General features: G+C 38.5%; 1 protein-coding gene across 1 annotated transcript; it reads left to right on the forward strand.

Moving 5' to 3' along the window:
• The first annotated feature begins 13,779 nt into the window (after nt 1-13,779).
• Nucleotides 13,780-14,223, forward strand: LOC149801890 (uncharacterized). Its single transcript, XM_089956864.1, has one exon. The coding sequence runs from the start codon at nt 13,780-13,782 to the stop codon at nt 14,221-14,223; it is 444 nt and encodes a 147-aa protein (XP_089812990.1).
• The last annotated feature ends 4,525 nt before the right edge of the window (nt 14,224-18,748 follow it).

An 18,748-nucleotide genomic window follows, 5' to 3' on the forward strand; every position in this document is an offset into this window, starting at 1 on the left:
CAGCTTTGAAAGGGCCGCACAATTGACCCCAAACCACCCAAACTGCCCAAAACCTGCCCAAATCCACCACAAACATAAGTGCTCTGTTAATTCCGTGACAAAGGCATTCCTTGGAAATTTTACAGAATTCAAAAACTGGAATAATATTTTCTGTGATTCAACAAGAGACTGTTGACACATCAGTACAACGCTGACTATTACAGACGTTATCGCCTTCCATCTTGGATTCCATCAGAATTTGAACTTTGATTCACTTAGAACTTTTCATCCATATGAGTTGTGTTTCTTTATTCTTGGATTATTTTTGGATATAATTCGCACTACCTAAAGTTCCTTTTCTTATTTTTCACTTAGTGTTTTAGGAAAATAAATTATTGTTTAATTTTATAAAGCTTGTTGTCTTCACTCTTTTTCTGTTACTTATTTTAGAGCATAGATTCGTAACACCTCGTTAGTATGTATGGCACTGGTCCATTATTTACTTCACAATGTGGCCGTTTTTACCTGATAACAAGCACTGGCGATGAATATAGTAACATTTGTCTCCCTTGTTTCACTGTTTACATTCAATCTAAAAATATAAATGCAGCATATTTTTTCGTCTGTTTCTACATAATAACAGTTTTTCCTATGTTTACGTGTGGTTTTGAGTAGCTTCGTTTAATTAACATCATGTTTATAGTGGATTTGGGCAGGTTTTGGGTGGTTTTGGGTGAATCGTGCGGCCGGTTTTGAAACTGATGGGAAATCAATTTTTCATGAAATTCTGGTTGCAAAAATTATGTGTTGCGTATTTCTTTACCAACGCATTTAAAAGGACTGTTTACGTATTTTAAAAAAAATGTTGACGGAGTAAATTCTCAGGTTCGATAGCTGTCCAGGCCAGGCGTGTCAATGAGAAAGGTGCTTAGCTCCAATTTCATCGGCATGATGTAGTCAGTAATGTGTTAAAAGTGCCGTCAAACCACCACATACAGAAGATTTGCTACTGGGAAGAAGAAACAAATATACTCATCCGTAACTGTCACGACTTATGGATGATGTTACTGATTTTGTGTTAGTTTATGGGGTACGTGGATAAAAATAAATAATTTCATGTTTGCATCGTGAACGATACATTTTCATAAATTCATCGCATGCAAATAACATGGCTTAATAATTTCACGGCATCAGCTTAGACTCGCTTCATATGCATTATGTGAACAGAACAATTTATTATATGTCAAAGCGAACATAATCATTTCAGATGTGTGTGTGTATGTATGTATGTATGTATGTATGTATGTATAAATGGATTGCATACATAGATGCGTGTGTGTGTGTGTGTGTGTGTGTGACATATTTCCACACATACCGACTTAGGTCCAGACCTAGTGCAGCATATTTTACGCGGTGTCTAAATTCTGGCGTCATGTTTTTTTGAAACAGAAATACCCCTGCAGTGAACAAAACTGTGTAACAAATACAACACAAATAAGCAGTTGTCGATTGGTGACCCTTATCTTTCTGCCGACACTCATCTTTTGCGCGAGGGCAGCTCATTCTAATCGGCCTACGGGTGGCAAAAACTTAAATACGTCGATGTATATGTTTGTGTATTGAACACAGGTCATCTTTTAATGGAAATGTCTCACACTCCTAGCCATTACCGAAACAATGCATGCTTATACGACGGTCTCTTTGGATTACATCGATCCTATGAGAGAGCTTCAGATTTATTTTCTATTACAAAATCTAAATTTTCACTTCTTTGCTTAGCTGAGTAATGATTGTAGTGGTATCGAGATCACGTGACTTAAAGAGGCAAAACTATTCTCGTATTTTGTCGTTTACACTCTCACAAGGTCAGGCCGACTAGGTGTTGGATCAGTGAAAAATCGAAGACCAGCTATTAAAATTATTTATTTAGAAATTAAAGCATGAGATTTTGTAATAGCGAATAAAAACTGAACCTCTCACAGGGGAAACACGTGACCACATTGCGTGTGACATATGCATTGAAAGTTAATCCATATTAGTAATAATATACAATAATACATGACGATAAAATGGCTTCCTACACACAGAATATAAATAATAGACGAAGAAAATAAGATTAGGTTTGCTGTGGTATCTTAGGTCCCAAGGGTCAGAACTGTGTGTCAGGCGATCATAACTCGGTAAATATCACTCTATCCCGCAGTATATATATTAACAGAGATGGCATTATAAAAACCCTTATGTAATATCAGGTTATTGTATTACAGAGGAGAGAGAGAGAGAGAGAGAGAGAGAGAGAGAGAGAGAGAGAATTACCAAGAGGAGTAAGACACGCAGACATGACATCTAAGTTGACTTAGAGTTTCTTAGGTAAGTTTATTTTCATGGCCTTCTGGAAATAGCATAGTTTGCTTTGCACTTGTAGTATTGACGTCTCCTGGAATGAACACTAGTTTTAGTACAAAATGCGATCGATACAAATTGAACTTTCTTCTACTGTACCTGAAACAAGGTGAATCCGTTGCTTTGCATGTGATATAGGGCTATGGATATGATATTGAAATATTACGATAGCCAATTTTCTTTGCGTTGCTTTTGTACTTGTCGTACATTAAGAGATAGGCCTACTGCTGGCACATGACATTACCAACAAGAATGGTAAGACCGGTACACTGTCCCAACTTTAGCTTTGCCAGTATGAAAACGACAAAATAACTTTGTTTATCTTGAGACAGGGAACCAGCAAATCAAACCCAGAATCATATGCACTTGTTTTAGTATTGTTATGCAACACATTTCAGTTACTTTTTTTCTCATAATATTGCTATGATATTGAAGTTTTTGGAGCAATTAGTGCCATATTTTCTTCAGGTGTAATATAATAGACAGAATTTAGAATCTATCATCAATTAAAAATAATGGTTCATACACGCGGATGCTGAAAATGACATCAGATTTTAGAATTGGTTTCTCTTTATTTTCAACGCCACATTATTGAGCATCGCATGAGTGTACCCTAATCGCAGATACACTTTTATGAAAACGCACGAGGACAAAGGCTGCACGATAATCAGATAAATTCAAAAATAAGGAAGAATGGAAAAGAACAAGTATCATGCATACTGACTGCGAAGAGCATGACATCGTTAATATGTACATGTCATCAACTAAGACGGTCTTTACACTCGTGTTCCAAAACTGTTCTCTTGGCTCAGATTACTGGAAACATGGTATAGTAAACCGCAATAGTAGCTCAGATTACTGGAAACATGGTTTATTGAACTGCAATAATGGCTCAGAATACTGGAAACATGGTTTATTGAACCGCAGTAATGGCTCAGGTTACTGGAAACATGGTATACTGAATCGCAATAATGGCTCAGACTACTGGAACATGGTTTATTGAACCGCAATAATGGTTCCGATTACTGGAAACATGGAATACTGAATCGCAATAATGGCTCAAGCTAAATAGATCCAACGTATGATTCAGAGTTAGAATCCGACTGGAAACCAAATATAATCACCGTAAAGAAAAACATAGAACGTTTTCCTACCTCAGAACATTGATATCGACAAAATGTACCATCTTCCAAGTCAAATTAGTTTGAACTGATCCTAGCTAAATTGTCTTTTATAAAGAAAAAGAATTGTGAAATCAGGACCTAGCCCAGACTGTGATGTGTACGTAGGTTCGAATTGTGTCATAATATTGTTCTAGTTCTTAGCGTATACTTTGATATATATGTGAGTTATCATTTATTGACAATGGTCCCTGTGTCCCAGATTCTAACAGCAATTTTAAATTCACCCGTATCCACTAATTTCCTAAACGAAGGCAACTGCAGACATCGTAGACACTGATCTGCCGTCGCGTAATGCGCCGATAAATCAAGGTTCTTTTGTTTCTCCTTACAAATTTCATATACCCATGTTTGCCTGCCTATTATGCGACGAAAGAAATGGGTCTGTGCAGTTTGTAGTTGAACTCAAGTAATAAATAAGCATTACGGTATTCAGTGTTCAAGGGTAAGTGATATTGTATTCGTTTATTCAAAGTACCTAAATACGGAAATGATTTAGGACGGGTACAATATAGCATGTGTAGGTCTGATCACAATCTGTTCTTAATACACAGCACGTGTGATTACGAAGCTCTTTAAGTGTATCATTTTCTTCGCCTTTTAGATATTTTAACCGGATATTTTATAAGGAATGTCTAAAATTTGTTTCCTAACCATTTCAACATTGCCAAGACACTATTTTCACGGTTTGATCATATCCAGTCCCAATACAACAGCTCTCTCTCTCTCTCTCTCTCTCTCTCTCTCACACACACACACACACACACACACACACACACACACACAAACACACGCACACGTACACAAATGAATGAATGAATGAATGAATGAATGAATGAATGAATGAAATGTAAATAGTATCGTCTCAGTTCCCTACCAATCTGATGGCCAAACATGCTTTGATTGCGATGGTTGAGGTATTTGCACATGGTTTATCTTGGAATCACGGAAAGTGATTGTTAAGGTTGCTGAAAACTGCAATTGCTGTAGTGAGTCCACTTTCAAATTTTCTTTACCACTTGTAATTCTGCCATAGACTATAAAAGTATTTGTCCAACACTCTCCCAATGCCCCGTCACAAATTCACGATTTGTGTGTGTGTGGGGGGGGGGGGGTTAAGTTGTACACAATCTGAAAGCATAAGCAATGCAAAAGAAGACAAAATGCTAAAATGAAATGGGTTGCAGACCCAATATACTTTCTACTTTGCCAATTGTAACGTCGTCCACTTAGTAAGAGGGGTGGTTAATTGGATGTTATACCCGGTGGGAGTGAAAAAAGAATAGAATTTCAACAGAGAACTGAGCAAGAATATTGGTAAGAAATAAAGCAATATGAGCCCCCTTAGACAAGAAAAATAACAAATTTAATCAAACAAATTAAATGCGGCAATTCCAGTTCAATCTAAATTATGTCAACAGAATTTAATAGCAGTGTCCAATTTGAATTTATTTGGTTTTTTTCATCATGATAACGAGTGATGAAAAGAGCGCAATGTCCACGACTGCTTTGCATCACCTTCCTCCCTTGACCGTCCGTGTATCAACGTTCCTATTTCCTCGATTTCCTCTTCTCTACGAGCCTTCCTGGACTTCTAGTCCTTTATTCTGACCTCATCCTTCTTTTCTTTGGACCTCCGTCTTAGGACTGTCCCGTCTCTCTCCCAAGAAAGCTGTTCCATAAAGGACAAAATTACCCCTAAATCTCTGTATGTACCACTTCCTACACGGACATAAAATTCCTCACTTCGTTACTCAGAAGCATGCTAGCTATCCACACACTGCGCAAATTAGTAAGGTAGAACAATGCCATCGCTTCACAGCGACAGGTCATAAATTACCACGTGAGCGTCTATTGAACATTACCGTATTATTTTACCTATGCTACTATATGTTCGATTACTATTGCAGAAATTCCCAAATTCTAACTCACAGCAATCTCTAACCTACAAGGTTATTTAAATATTACAAAATCAAATATAAATAAGTAATTATAGTTAACTCACGATAATCAGTATCGTCCTAACAGACAAAGGAAATTATTTCATATAACCCTATGAAATCCTACACATATGAAATTTTGGATCGCATGCAATCAGTTCTACCAATAAACTAATAACTGTAAAATAAAAAGGTAAATTGCATAACAACTCTAAAATCAACACCTTTCCATGAAATTTAATAAAATAAATTGCATAACAACTCTAGCATCAACATTTTTCCATGAAATCGAATAAACGATACACAATAATGGAATTTTGTCATAGCAAACACATTTGCATAAAACAAACAATAAAAAAAAATTAGAAAATTACGTGGGAAATTAAAATTGCGTACTTTAATGCTGTTCTCTTTCAGAACTTGTGCGTCCTAGCACTAAACCCTGTCTTTTCTCACAAGATAGCCACCTGGTCCCTTTCTTGTTTAACGATAAAATCACTATTCTCTTGAGGCTTCCCCCGAAGCCAAAACTATTCCCCTCTCAGGAAACTAAAACTAAAGAATTCCGACTAAGGTCGTCACTTTAAATTCTCATTGGTTCTAAAGTGTACGTCTCAATTTATTCTGCCCAATCGTAGGCAGCGGTTCCTAAATTTTCCCCAAGATGATACTTTCTTTTGTCAGATTTAGACTGCATAGGATCTGTGAACTACGGGGTGTATCATTTTCCCTTTGAAAATGATAATTTGACATGGGTTCCTATCAAACGGTTATGGTTTGTAGCTCAAATGTTTACATTCTCAGGACAGCGTAGCAATGCCCTTGGTAAAATCTCACTCAGTCATAAATTGTAGCTTTTCAAGTTTTAACACTGACACGGGGGGGGGAGAAGAAAGGTCGAAGTGACACTTCACAAAGACTTTTCTGGCTTAAATGCGATAAAATTAAACGCTCAATGCATTCAACTTTAAGGTTCGATACAATTCGAAATTCGACACTTCACACCAATGAAAAGTCTAATTTATTGTATACCTAATTTACTTTCTATAGTATTCAACAACCCTCATTTTTGTAACCCACCGATTTAAAAAAGAAAAGCATCAAGGATATAAAAATTTAATAATTTCATTCATCAATTTATAGATTTGAACCTGATTGTCACTGGGAGGGGGTGGACGGGTCTCTAGCATTGTAAAGTTATTGTCATTTCAAACCAACCGGAGGCTCTCGATGTAAACAGCCTATTTCAGTACAATAATGTGTCCTCTGAATCCAATATTTGCAATGTCGTAGTGTTTTAATATTTGTAAAACAAACTGAGGAAATAAAATGGATGAATTATTGTATACATGTGTTCATAGATATGTAACTCCAAATTTTACGGAATTATGGAGATTATCAAGGACAGTGAACTATATGACATCTATTGCTTGAGGACTCACCCAAAATATGGTAACTGTGTTACTAAAGAAACTCCTGCTTGATTCGAAATGCCAACAAGTTGACAGTGTTGGGGAACCAGCTGCGACAGTCAGGTTAAAATTATAAAATGATGAATGGAATGTTTATGTTTTGTGCATTTGTTAATATCATTGATGCCCTTTGTTTTAAAATCAACAGGGGATACAAATAAACAGGAGGGTGTGCGAATACTATAGTTTGCCAATGGAAAGTCTATATTTATTGAAGTCATTTTTACAGCCATGATTGTTTTAGATGACATGCGGTATTCAAAGTTAGAACAGTCGGTTATTTACATAGAATTTGTTTTTTTTTTCCTCTAGCTTTCTAATGTAGAACAATGACAGAGCAACATCTGTATCATTCATCACGTGTCTACTGTCTTTTATCACATGACCTGTCACTGATATTATCAATCGCTCCATTGTTTCCATTATCACTGGAGCGTCCTGGCCATAATAAGCATTAATTGCAGCACAAGTATATCATAAACTTGCAGTGACTGAACCGTCCGGAAAACAAGACGGTTTGCTCTGATTGACCTTATTACAGGAGCAAATTCTAATGTCCGAGTTACGTTGATGTCGTTGTTAGTTATGTTCAATTCGTCTTCCGAGTATCATTCATGGGACGAAAAACGATGAATCTAGACAACATAATTATGTTTCCTTTCTCGATTAATCTTAGAGATATGAGTTGATTATAGGTTTTATTTTGTGATCTATTCGCATCTGTATCATTTTGCATTATATCTTCTCTATGCAATTTCGGATGCTGTGTATTAATTGCCTTGACGGTCTCTACCACTGTAATTTGAACTCTGATATGTGTTTAAATGTCATTGTATGTTCTATCTTAAGGTGAGGGAATTTTCAGTTTGTTTTGCTGTTTTATAGCCGCTTCAGTATTTACAATTACGACCCTCATTGCTGATTCGTGAATGTAAGGAAAACACTTCATAATGTGTCAGTGTTGGTAAGGAAAAATCTCGTGTCCAATGGAAAAATTGTGACCCTCTAATGTAATTTTCGTTTCCAAAACCGACCTTCATATGGCATTTTCCCTTCCCTACACCGATGCATCTGAAGGACGGTATCTCCTTTCAGACATTACATTATGTTTTGAAATTCTAACCGTTTCATCCGATTTAAAATGCTCGCTTTTCAAATGTATCAGTTGTCAGTGACAGGAGAGTATTTATCCATAACTTCTATCCCAGCTCTTCTTGGTAACTTCAGCCTTAGTCGAATATAGTATTATGTGATAAGTGTTATCGATTAGTTTTGGTAAAACGTCAACAATGTACTGATTTCACTACCAACTTCTAGTCTTTAGAGTTCAGTCAAGCATCTCCACGACAGCTGCTTTTGCATCAGTAAGTTGAGAAATATTGAACGTGTTCCTTCTTTATCGCATAAAACTGTATCTTTTCAGGTGTTTGCTCTTTGAAAATTTCCACACAAATTTAATCACGCCATTTTTTTTCTTCTTACTTTTTTAACTCAAGTGTGTTTTGTGTAGTGTGATTGTAAATTAAGCATTCATACGACTCCTTATATTTTATGTTAGTTTTGTCTGATTTAGTTTGTTCCCAGAATTCATTAATAAACAAGACTTTGGATCGTTATAAAGATAACACTGGACAACAAATTTTTACAAAAGTCATGTTACTGAAATAAAATTAGTCAATTCTTATCAATTTTTATGTGCTGAACACGAATATGACAGTCAAATTGCAAAATTGGCTCTAGTTTTTTTGTAATCTGCAAGAAATTAATGTTTACATAACGAAATGCATTCCAATAGTAAAAGGTCAACTGTAATAGCCTACCTATAAAAAATCAAGTCATTGACTACATCTTAGATTTCTTCGCCTGTCTCTTGTACAGCTGTTCGGGAGCATCTCTGAGGAGTGTCCAGCAGTAGTCAGCCAGCATTGTAGTGGACCATTTTCCCTGGTATCTTTGTTCCATTGTTGCGATATCTTGATGAAAACGTTCGCCGTGTTCATCACTAACAATACCACAGTTGCTAGGAAAGAAATCCAAATGGGAATGAAGGAAGTGAATCTTTAGAGACATATTGCAGCCAAGTTTCTTATACTTCATCAACATGTCTTCTACTAGTTCCTTATAGTTTTCTGCCCTAACATTTCCGAGGAAGTTTGTAGAAACTAGGCGAAAAGCATTCCATGCTTGTTTCGCGTCACCTTCCAGCAAGTTGTTGAACCGGTCATCTTTGAAAAGCTCTCGAATCTGAGGACCCACAAAAACTCCCTCTTTAATCTTTGCTTCGCTGAGTCGAGGGAATTTTTCATGCAGGTATCGGAATGCTGGCAAAGTCCGGTCAATGGCTTTCACGAAGTTCTTCATCAAACCTAGTTTGATGTGAAGGGGTGGTAGCAAGATTTTCTGAGCCTCAACCAGAGCTGGGTGTTGGATATTCTTCTCTCCAATGGCTACATTCTGCCTGTGAGTCCATTCCTTCCTCATGTAGTGCATTTCCCTTGCTCGGCTATCCCACTCGCATAAGAAACACATGTATTTTGTATATCCTTGCTGCAGTCCCATTAAAAGGGCAACTACCTTCAAATCACCACAGAGGTGCCAGCTGTACTTGTACTTGTTATACTCAATGGAATTCAGTAGCTGCCTTAAGTTATCGTATGTCTCTTTCATGTGGACAGCATACGCTACTGGAATAGATGGAAGAATGTTTCCATTGTGCAAAAGCACAGCCTTGAGACTCAGTTTCGAAGAGTCCACAAATAGTCTCCATTCTTGTGGGTCATGAGTGATTTTTAAAGCATTCATGAGGCCCTCAATATCGGAACAGAATATCAGATTACTTTCCTTTCTGAAGAAAGGCTCCAATTGCTGGTGGCGCTTTCGATATGCAGTAATTGTGACATCTTCTTCTAGAAGATTCCATTGTTGGAGTCTTGATCCTAGCAATTCTGCCTTGTTCTTTGATAAGTCCAAATCACGAATCAGGTCATTTAGTTCTTCCTGTGTTATTCTGTGTGGGGTTGATGATGCACCACAGTGAAAATCTGGATCACTGCATGCTGATGGACCAGGAGAAGAACAGGTCGACTCACCTTTGTCTTCGTCAGATGAATCAAGAGAATATTCTGCTGGAGGTTCTGGAATAGGAAGTCCCTCACCATGTGGAACTGGTCTCAATGCAGACGGAATGTTTGGGTAGACTATTCTCGACTTCTTTCGCTTCGTTATTCCGCCGGAAAGAGGAGGAACCAAGCAGAAGTAACAGTCATTTAGGTGGTTGCTTGGCTCTCTCCACACCATTGGGACTGCAAACGGCATTGATGACCTTTTGCAATTCAACCACTGTGAAAGCTGTGTTGTACATGTAGCACAGCATATATGCGGAGCCCAAGGCTTGTCTTGGTCACCAACCTTGCATCCGAAGTAAAGATGATATGCCTTCTTCACTTGAGAATTGATACTTTTCTTCTGGTTGGCAAATGTCACTTCCCCACAAATATAGCAAAAATTGTCCGCGGTATTAACACACTTTCGAGGCATTACTGTTCTTTATTGTACGTAAATGGATAAAATAATAAGTTTTATGTAACAGTAGCTTGAACTGTCTCGCACAACGTCTAAAATATTTTAAATGCTGAACCTATCTGATTGGGCTTTATATAGTACACTGCTTACGTCAGCTTCAGCAGCCGCCTGGCATTAGTATAATAGGCCTACACATGTATAGTACACTGCTGACGTCAACTTACTTCAGCAGCCGCATGGCATTAGTATTGCATTGCATCAGAAAATGATGCAATCAACTGTGGATGATGTGAGCATGATGGTATTATGCAATGTTACATCATTATTCCGGATGTTGCTGCAGTCCTACTGGAGAAATTTACACAGTGAAACATAGAAAATGAGGTATATGAATATCTTCAAAACGAGAGCCAATACAAATTTTTCACGGTTATATTCGTGTTCGGCACACCAAAATACTACAGATTAGGGCCTTTTCAAGTCAGTAATGATTTCACTGTTGACCAGTGTAACATATCTTGTTCTTTGTTTGTAATTTAAAACGGTATAAAAGCATTTTAATACTTAAAAAATTGTCTTTAGCTATTACCCTGAGGAGAAAAGAACAACCGTCTAGGAATATATTCTTATTTCCAGTAATTTGAAAAGTGTCTTAAATCCTACCAAACATAAATAATTTCAGATTTATGTTCAATTTTCATTTTTATAGTTTCATCTTAAACTTCTACTTTTTATATTGATTCGCCATGTGCTAATTAAAATATAACTTTCTTTTCCTTGAATTTTATCCTTTCTAGTTCTGTCGAATCACTGTAAACTGATCTTGTAAAGTGAATTTTCAAGTTATATTGAAGATTTGGCTGAATACAAATTTGTACATGTACCCACGAATATGCCATGTAATCCTTATTTACGCTGCAATTTGTCATTGTATTTTTCTATAAATATTTACGATGCACACAACATTATGAATTATTTCATGTTCTATGCACACCAGTCAAAGCAAAGAAGTTTCCTTAATTGTCATACAATTATATGGCTTTTGCAAGTGGTGTACTCATTGAAAGTGCTGGAATTAAAACTTCTTGATGAATTCTATGTACACACTAATTTATAGATTTTGGACTGTGTATATTTCATTATCTGACATGCAGGTTTATTCTTGAAGTTAAGGTTCACGCTATGCAGTGTTAAACTTGGCAAGTCCGGATGAAAATTTGTACAAATAGAAAGTATTAATTTAATTACAAGTACCGCTTAATTATGATATCCTGGGTAATGCCATTTAGGAAATGAGAATGCGTATTTATCGCTTGCAGATGCGATTGATTTGTATAATACGAAAGAAATAACATGCCTAACTATACAAGAATTGTTGAAAACATGCTCAATACATGCCTTCAGCTAATCATAGTTCAAAGTGTTTGTTAGGAACTCAGGGACACATAGAATTAGCTTTGAACCTTAAAATTTTGTAAAGTGCTTTAAAGTCTATTTGGAACATTATAAAGGGAACATATTACATTGTAAATGGAAAAGAAGAACTTATAGAAACAGTACAACAACAACACCAATACATGATATGCCCCAGAGACAAGCTGTTGCTCTACCGACGGGGTGTACGGGAGTGTATTGGAGGGAAAGCACTTCTGGTAGGGGAATAGTCGTGCCTCTTCAGATGTAGCTCATCTGTCTTATGTGCCCACATGTTCCCAGCTCTCACCTGTGGCTCCAAGAAGCTTAACTTGCGCAGCATCCACACCCCGATAAACCGATTCGACTGGTGGACTTAAGCAGGTGAGTTAAGCTTATGGGTCTTAAATCCATGGTTAATTAGGGCTTGCCTACCCAAGCATGTGAAGGTTGGGTTCAGCGGTCTGCACAGAGGAAACCGATAGCTAATTCAACGGGCAGAAAGGCGATGCTCAGCAACGCGTTGTGGAGGGCATAGAGCATGATGAAGCACGTAGATAGTCCTGGTTATCCACTGCATCCGATTGTCTTGATCTTGTCTTGCCACTGGATAAAGATGGTCTTGGACGAGAGAGTGAGGTCGACTCGCAACTCATCCTCACATTAAACCAAGACATCGCGCAAGTCACTTTGTCTTCCTTCTCCCCAATGTCCTTTCCGATGGACGAGTGACGAAGCGGCAGACGAGGGTACACTAACAGCCGCAGCCTCAAATCTGCATGCATGCGTCTCAGGACATATGGCCGTTCTTCACTGACAAGGAAAAGAAGTGGAGTTCGGCAGCCCCCTGAGCGACTGAGCAGCATTTGTTAGGATTCGCACAGCTCACTTCCATGGCATGATGAAGGGCTAGTGAAGTGCCCTAAAAATAGCCTGCTTCATCTTTCCGTAGCCAGCTAACCGCAGCCAGCGGAGACCCTACATCCGCGGAGGAAACACTAGAAATAAAAAGATGAAGATCGTTACTTCACACTTTCAGCGCATGGAATGTTCGCACAATTTTGGACAGATATTATGCTGACAGACCTCAGAGGAGAACTGCCCTGACTGGCACAGAGCTTGCCAGATACAACATCGACATTGCAACCTCGAGGGAAACCAACCCTGCAGGAGAGGGCCAAGTTTATGAAAAGGGCGCTAGCTACACCTTTTTGGAGCGGAAGAGGAAGCGACCTATGCAGGATATGAATTGCTCATCACCAACACTGTCTTCCGTACCCACAACAGAACGATATGGATTCATCCCCGGTCTAAGCACTGGCATCTCATCAACCACGTGATTCTTAGGAGGAGGGATAGACAGGATGTACGAATGACCAAATCCATGTGTTGGCCAGAATGTTAGACTGACCACTGCATTGTAGTTTCCAAGCTAAACATCCGTATCTAACCTAATAGACGTCCACAAGGCAAGATTCTAAAACGGCTGAACATCACCAAGCTGATTAACTCCAACTCCAAAACGACCTTTCTCAGCACTCTATAAAACCGTCTAAAACCCACCCCTCTGGGCTATCAGAATGTGGAGGCAACCCTTAGAGAAATGGTCTACATCACCACTACATAGATCTTAGGCTCTCCTCCAGAAAGCACAAGGACTGGTTTGATGCGAATAGCGACCACATCAATCAGTTATTGGCTGAAAAACATCGCCTCCACAAAGCGTACCTAAATGATCCAAAGTCCACCTCAAAGAAAGATACCTTCAATAACATTTGTAGGACTGTTCAACAGAAACTCCGGCAAATTCAGGACTCTTGGCTGACAAATAAAGCTGATGAGATCCAAAGCTACGCTGACAAGCATGATATGAAGAAGTTTTATGATGCGCTGAATGAATTCAATGGCCCCTCATCTATAGGATCATCCAAACTCCTCAGTGCGTATGAGAACACGCTGATCACTGACAAAGAGAAGATTCTCTCAAAGTGGACTGAGCACTTCATCTGCGTCCTGAACCGCACAATACACATCAGTGATGATGTCATTGATCGTCTGGACCAGGTGCCAGTCAAAGAATCACTGGATGATCCACCAGCCCTGTTAGAGACCAAGAAAGCGATACGTCTGCTCTCTAGTGGCAAGACTCCTGGCTCAGACTCAATCCCAGCAGAGATATACAAGGAACGCGTTGCATCTCTGGCTCAAAAGCTCCATCAATTGCTTCAGCTCATAAGGCAGAAAGAAACAGTCCTACAGAAATTCAAGGACGCTACTATTATACACTTATATATGCTCAAAGGAAATCATTAGTCCTGTGACAACCACCGAGGTATATATTTGCTCTCCATCGCAGGCAAGATACTCGCCAGGATTCTCTTCAACCGTCTCACATCACACACTGACCATGGACTCCTACCAGAAGGCCAGTGTGGATTATTGAAAGAGCGTGGAACCATCGACATGGTGTTTACTTCTAGGCAGTTGCAAGAGAAGAGCCAGGACCAAAATGCTTTTCTCCATCTATGTCGACTTGACCAAGGCCTTTGGCACTGTTAGTAGAGAAGGCCTGTAGAAGATCATGGCCAATACGGATGCTCAATGAAATTTATCACCATGGTGGAGAAGTTTCACGATGGCATGGAGTCTGGGACAATGTTGAGACGTCTGAAACCTTTCCTGTCTCGAACGAAGTGTACTGGTGTCAACACTTTTCATTTCGTGTTTTTAGCCATGCGCATTGATGTCTTTATAGAATGGTGATGTGGCAGTCGGGGTTAGATACCGAACTGGTGGCAAACTGTTCAACTTCAGGAGGCATCAAGCAAAAATTAAGGTCATAGCAGACATCGTCAGGGACGTACAATTTGCTGATGACTGAGCCCTCAAAGCTGGCTCTGACGCTGCCATGCAGTGCAGCGTCGAAAAGTTCACTGATGCTTGCACAAACTTTGGCCTTACAATCAAGACAAAGAAGATTGAAGTAATGTATCTTCCAGTTCCAGGAAAACCGTATTCTGAGCCAAATATCAGTCAACGTCCACAAACTGAGCGCAATGATCTGGTTCACCTCTCTTTGTAGCACTCTGTCCCAGAACGTCGTAATCGATGACGATGTTAATGCTATGATTCAAAAGGCCAGCGCACCTTCGGCAGACTACACGCCAATGTCTGGCGCAGATGAAGCATTAGTCTAAATAGAACGCTGAATATATACAGATCTATAGTAATCCCCTCCCCCCCCCCAAAAAAAAAAAATATAGTATCACGCTTATTGTTCCCATTGCCTCATCCAAGGGGATAATCCAATGGCAGGAGTGGTACTAGCTGATAAGTAAGAATGTGATCGTCTTATGTATCAAATTGGCATTGAACTCAACAAGACTCTATTGAATTACTACTACTACTACTACTATTACTACTACTACTACTGTTACTACAACTACTACTAATACTGCAAATAATAATAATAATAATAATAATAATAAATCCTAGTTCTTGGACATATTGATCAGTCTAGGGTCATAACGCTGGGACAGCATTGGTATTCCTATACTGTATAGAGAAAAATGACATGCATGGGATTATATAATTTTTCCAGCTGTTGTGTGAAATCAGTGAGGGTTTATTTGAATAATACAAGAGCAAAAATACCGAAAGTGTCCTTCTTATCAACCACCTTGACTACATCCAGAGACCTAAGAAATTTGTGATTGTATTGTATGTATTCTAAAAATGGATTGAACTGGTTATGGCGAAGAAAACGTTAAGAAAATGTATACCTATTATACTTCACGATCCCACCAAAAAACAATGCCCCAATTGTAATTACTGACCCCCAGCCCCATAGAGAGGCACATCCCTGGGGATGTAGCACTGCCGAGAGATGAAGGGTGAGTGATGCGTGTCAGCTGGCTCCACAAGATTTGTCAGTGCTTAGGGCACCAGTGAGCCTTAATCCGCCCCTGGCTGGCTCCAAACATATCAGAATACAGATACAGTAAGTGATGATTGACTCATGGCCTCACACTGAGGTAGAATGCAGGGGCAGTAGAGGTACCGGGAAAAGAGAGTGCTTAATGACAGACTCGAGGTCGTACACAAGGCAGAACACAAGACAATCAGTGTTACTGAGAGAAGGATAGTACGTGATGATATTATAATCCATATTTGAAGTGAATCAGTTAAGGGGTAACTGAGTCGCAAGTGCTGCAAAAAGATGAAACCTAAGGTGTCCATTTTGAATGCTCCCACAAATAGGTACTTGGGCCTATAAGCTGTCTATACTATTTAATGAGCAATGGCAATGATATTCAAATTGAACTAAGGATCGATGCAGTAACAATTAGCAAGCGATGAGACTTCTTGCCAACTTTGTAAGATTGTTCCAGACAAAAGGTCAAATCAATTTGACCCACCAGATACAATCGACAACCTGGAGAACGAATCCTACTGTAGCCAAATTATACAACCGGGTCGATTGAATAGCATGATTTAAACATGCCTCCTTTCGATCTCTAGTCCTGGACGCTAACCGCGTCACCGCTGCTAGGGTTGTACATTCTCCTCTACGAAAGATTATGAAAAATCAGCTTTTAGTTTATACATTTTGTAGAATGACTTTAAAAAAAAAAAACACTATCCTTTTCGTACATAAAAATCTAATCTGAGACATTTGTTTGCTCCCGAAGATCAAAGTTCTTCACCAGAATGACATTTCTTTAGGAAGCAAGGAAAGTTAGAAAATAAATATAGTTAAATGATTACAATGTCAACGAAATCAATATGCGATAAGAAATGATTTATGTATTGTTTTAACCCAACCCAGTGGATATATATAATCAATCATGAACAGTTTTAATATCAGATCAAAGTTAACCAAAGAACTCATAAAAATATTAAATATCGTAATTTCAGAAACGAAAATGAACAATGTTGTTGTTGTTGTAGGGTTTAACGCCATTTTTCAGCACACGATAGGCTATACATGGCGACCAGTATTAATGGTGGAGGAAGAACCCGGGAAATCCACCGAAAGAACCACCGACCCTCGAGAAGCTGCTGGCAAGCTTTCTCACATACCCACATTGGCCGAATCCGAGACTCGAACCTAGCAGACAGAGGTGAGATGGGAAAATGAACAAAGTTACAGGACAATTTAAGGCAAGTTCCTTACGTTTTATGACGATATAAATGAACTTTGTTTCGTCTTCAAGCATTTACCATACATGGAACCTAGAATCTGACTTAATTCAGAGAAGTGAATTAGTGACGATATCCTATCGTCCATGCAAAATTTGGATGTTCTGCATGAGTAAGCAATAAAAAGTAAATACTAAAATTATAAATGGTTTAAATGATTTGTTCTGTGGTAATGCGTTATGTATTGAGAGGATTTTATTCCATTACTACCGGGATACTGAACGTATGTAAAAACAAAACATAACTTCCTACCAAATATTTCAGTGGCTTTTGTTCGGAAATTTAAAAAACAAATCTTTTATTCAAAGAATACTGGTTATGATGTATTGTAGGTGCAAATTTAAACTGTCAGTAGATTGTTTTGTTGAACCAATGTCTTACATATTTCAGATGTCTATTGGAATACATAATTTTGTTGACGGTGGCGAAAAGCTATAATAGCCACATGTATGCCAGGAGAAAAACTTAGTGTTATTAATTACAGACCTGTATTTCTTCTACCTCTTATGAGCAAAAGTCGAGAGACATGCTTCCAAATCATTTTATGATTACTCCGTGTCATTCAGGCTTCCGTTCAAATTGTTCCTGCGCGACTCGGTGGTTTGTTGTTGTTGTTGTAGGGTTTGAGACCATTTTTCAACACAAGATAGGCTATATATGGTGGTCAGTATAAATGGTGGAGGAAGAACCCAGGTAAACCCCAGAAAGAACCTCCGACCCACGAGAAGCTACTGGCTACTGGCAAGCTTTCTCACATATCCACTTCAGATCGGACCTACTTTAAAATATAGCCAACTGCAGAAAGGAAGACGAATTGAAATGAAAACCCATTAGTCGATACGACCATCCGTTCGATAAGTGGCAATGAATATTTCTAGAATAGCCGTCACGCAGATCATCAATAATTTCATTTTGGGCCAAATAAATAACATAAGAAGTGATTTGGGGAAACTCTATGTTAACATGATCAACATAAGAAGTGATTAGGGGGAAACTCTATGTTAATATGATCATCCACCTAGAAGGAATAGAGATATTAAGATTTTCAAGATGTACACCATTGTAACCACGGCATAGCGGCACCATTTTCAACTCCTAATATCAATAAGACCATCCGTACAGCAGGAGTAACGATAAAAGATTTTCCATCTTGGACTTAAATCGGCATCATTTCATTTTAGGCCAACTACATATAAAATGAAGTCTTTAGCTGAAACCCGTGAATCAGTAGTATAGGAGGGGGAGGGGGCACCCTGGGTCTGTCCGTACTTAAAGTGACCCCAAATATACACATTCTGATTTGTGGGAACTAGGTGCCCGTTTTGGCCAATAAAACTCGGCTTAATTGATAGGTGGGTATCCAAGGGAAGAAGTCTTCCATTCTATGCTGAACCACTTAACTAATTATGTTTCTTTGACTCTTTCTTTACTTTAATGCTAAAATCTGCTAACGGAATCTACAGTTATCTTCTTAGTTGGGACAAGATGGGAGTAACCAGAAGCTGACTAACTATACGTATGGAGAAGGTGTCATTCGAGTGTCAGGGCTTGTAATCAGATGACAAAATTTTCATTTAAACAGACTACTTTTTAAAGGCTTACTGGAAACAAAAACAGACTACTTTTTAAAGGCTTA

Source organism: Sinohyriopsis cumingii, chromosome 4 (genome assembly GCF_028554795.1).
Source record: "Sinohyriopsis cumingii isolate HCF-2022 chromosome 4, ASM2855479v2, whole genome shotgun sequence".
In the NCBI taxonomy this organism is placed as follows: domain Eukaryota; kingdom Metazoa; phylum Mollusca; class Bivalvia; order Unionida; family Unionidae; genus Sinohyriopsis; species Sinohyriopsis cumingii.

Bases quoted from the DNA above. Each gene is read 5' to 3' on its own strand.
- LOC149801890 (XM_089956864.1), top strand. From the start codon at position 13,780: ATGAAGAAGTTTTATGATGCGCTGAATGAATTCAATGGCCCCTCATCT.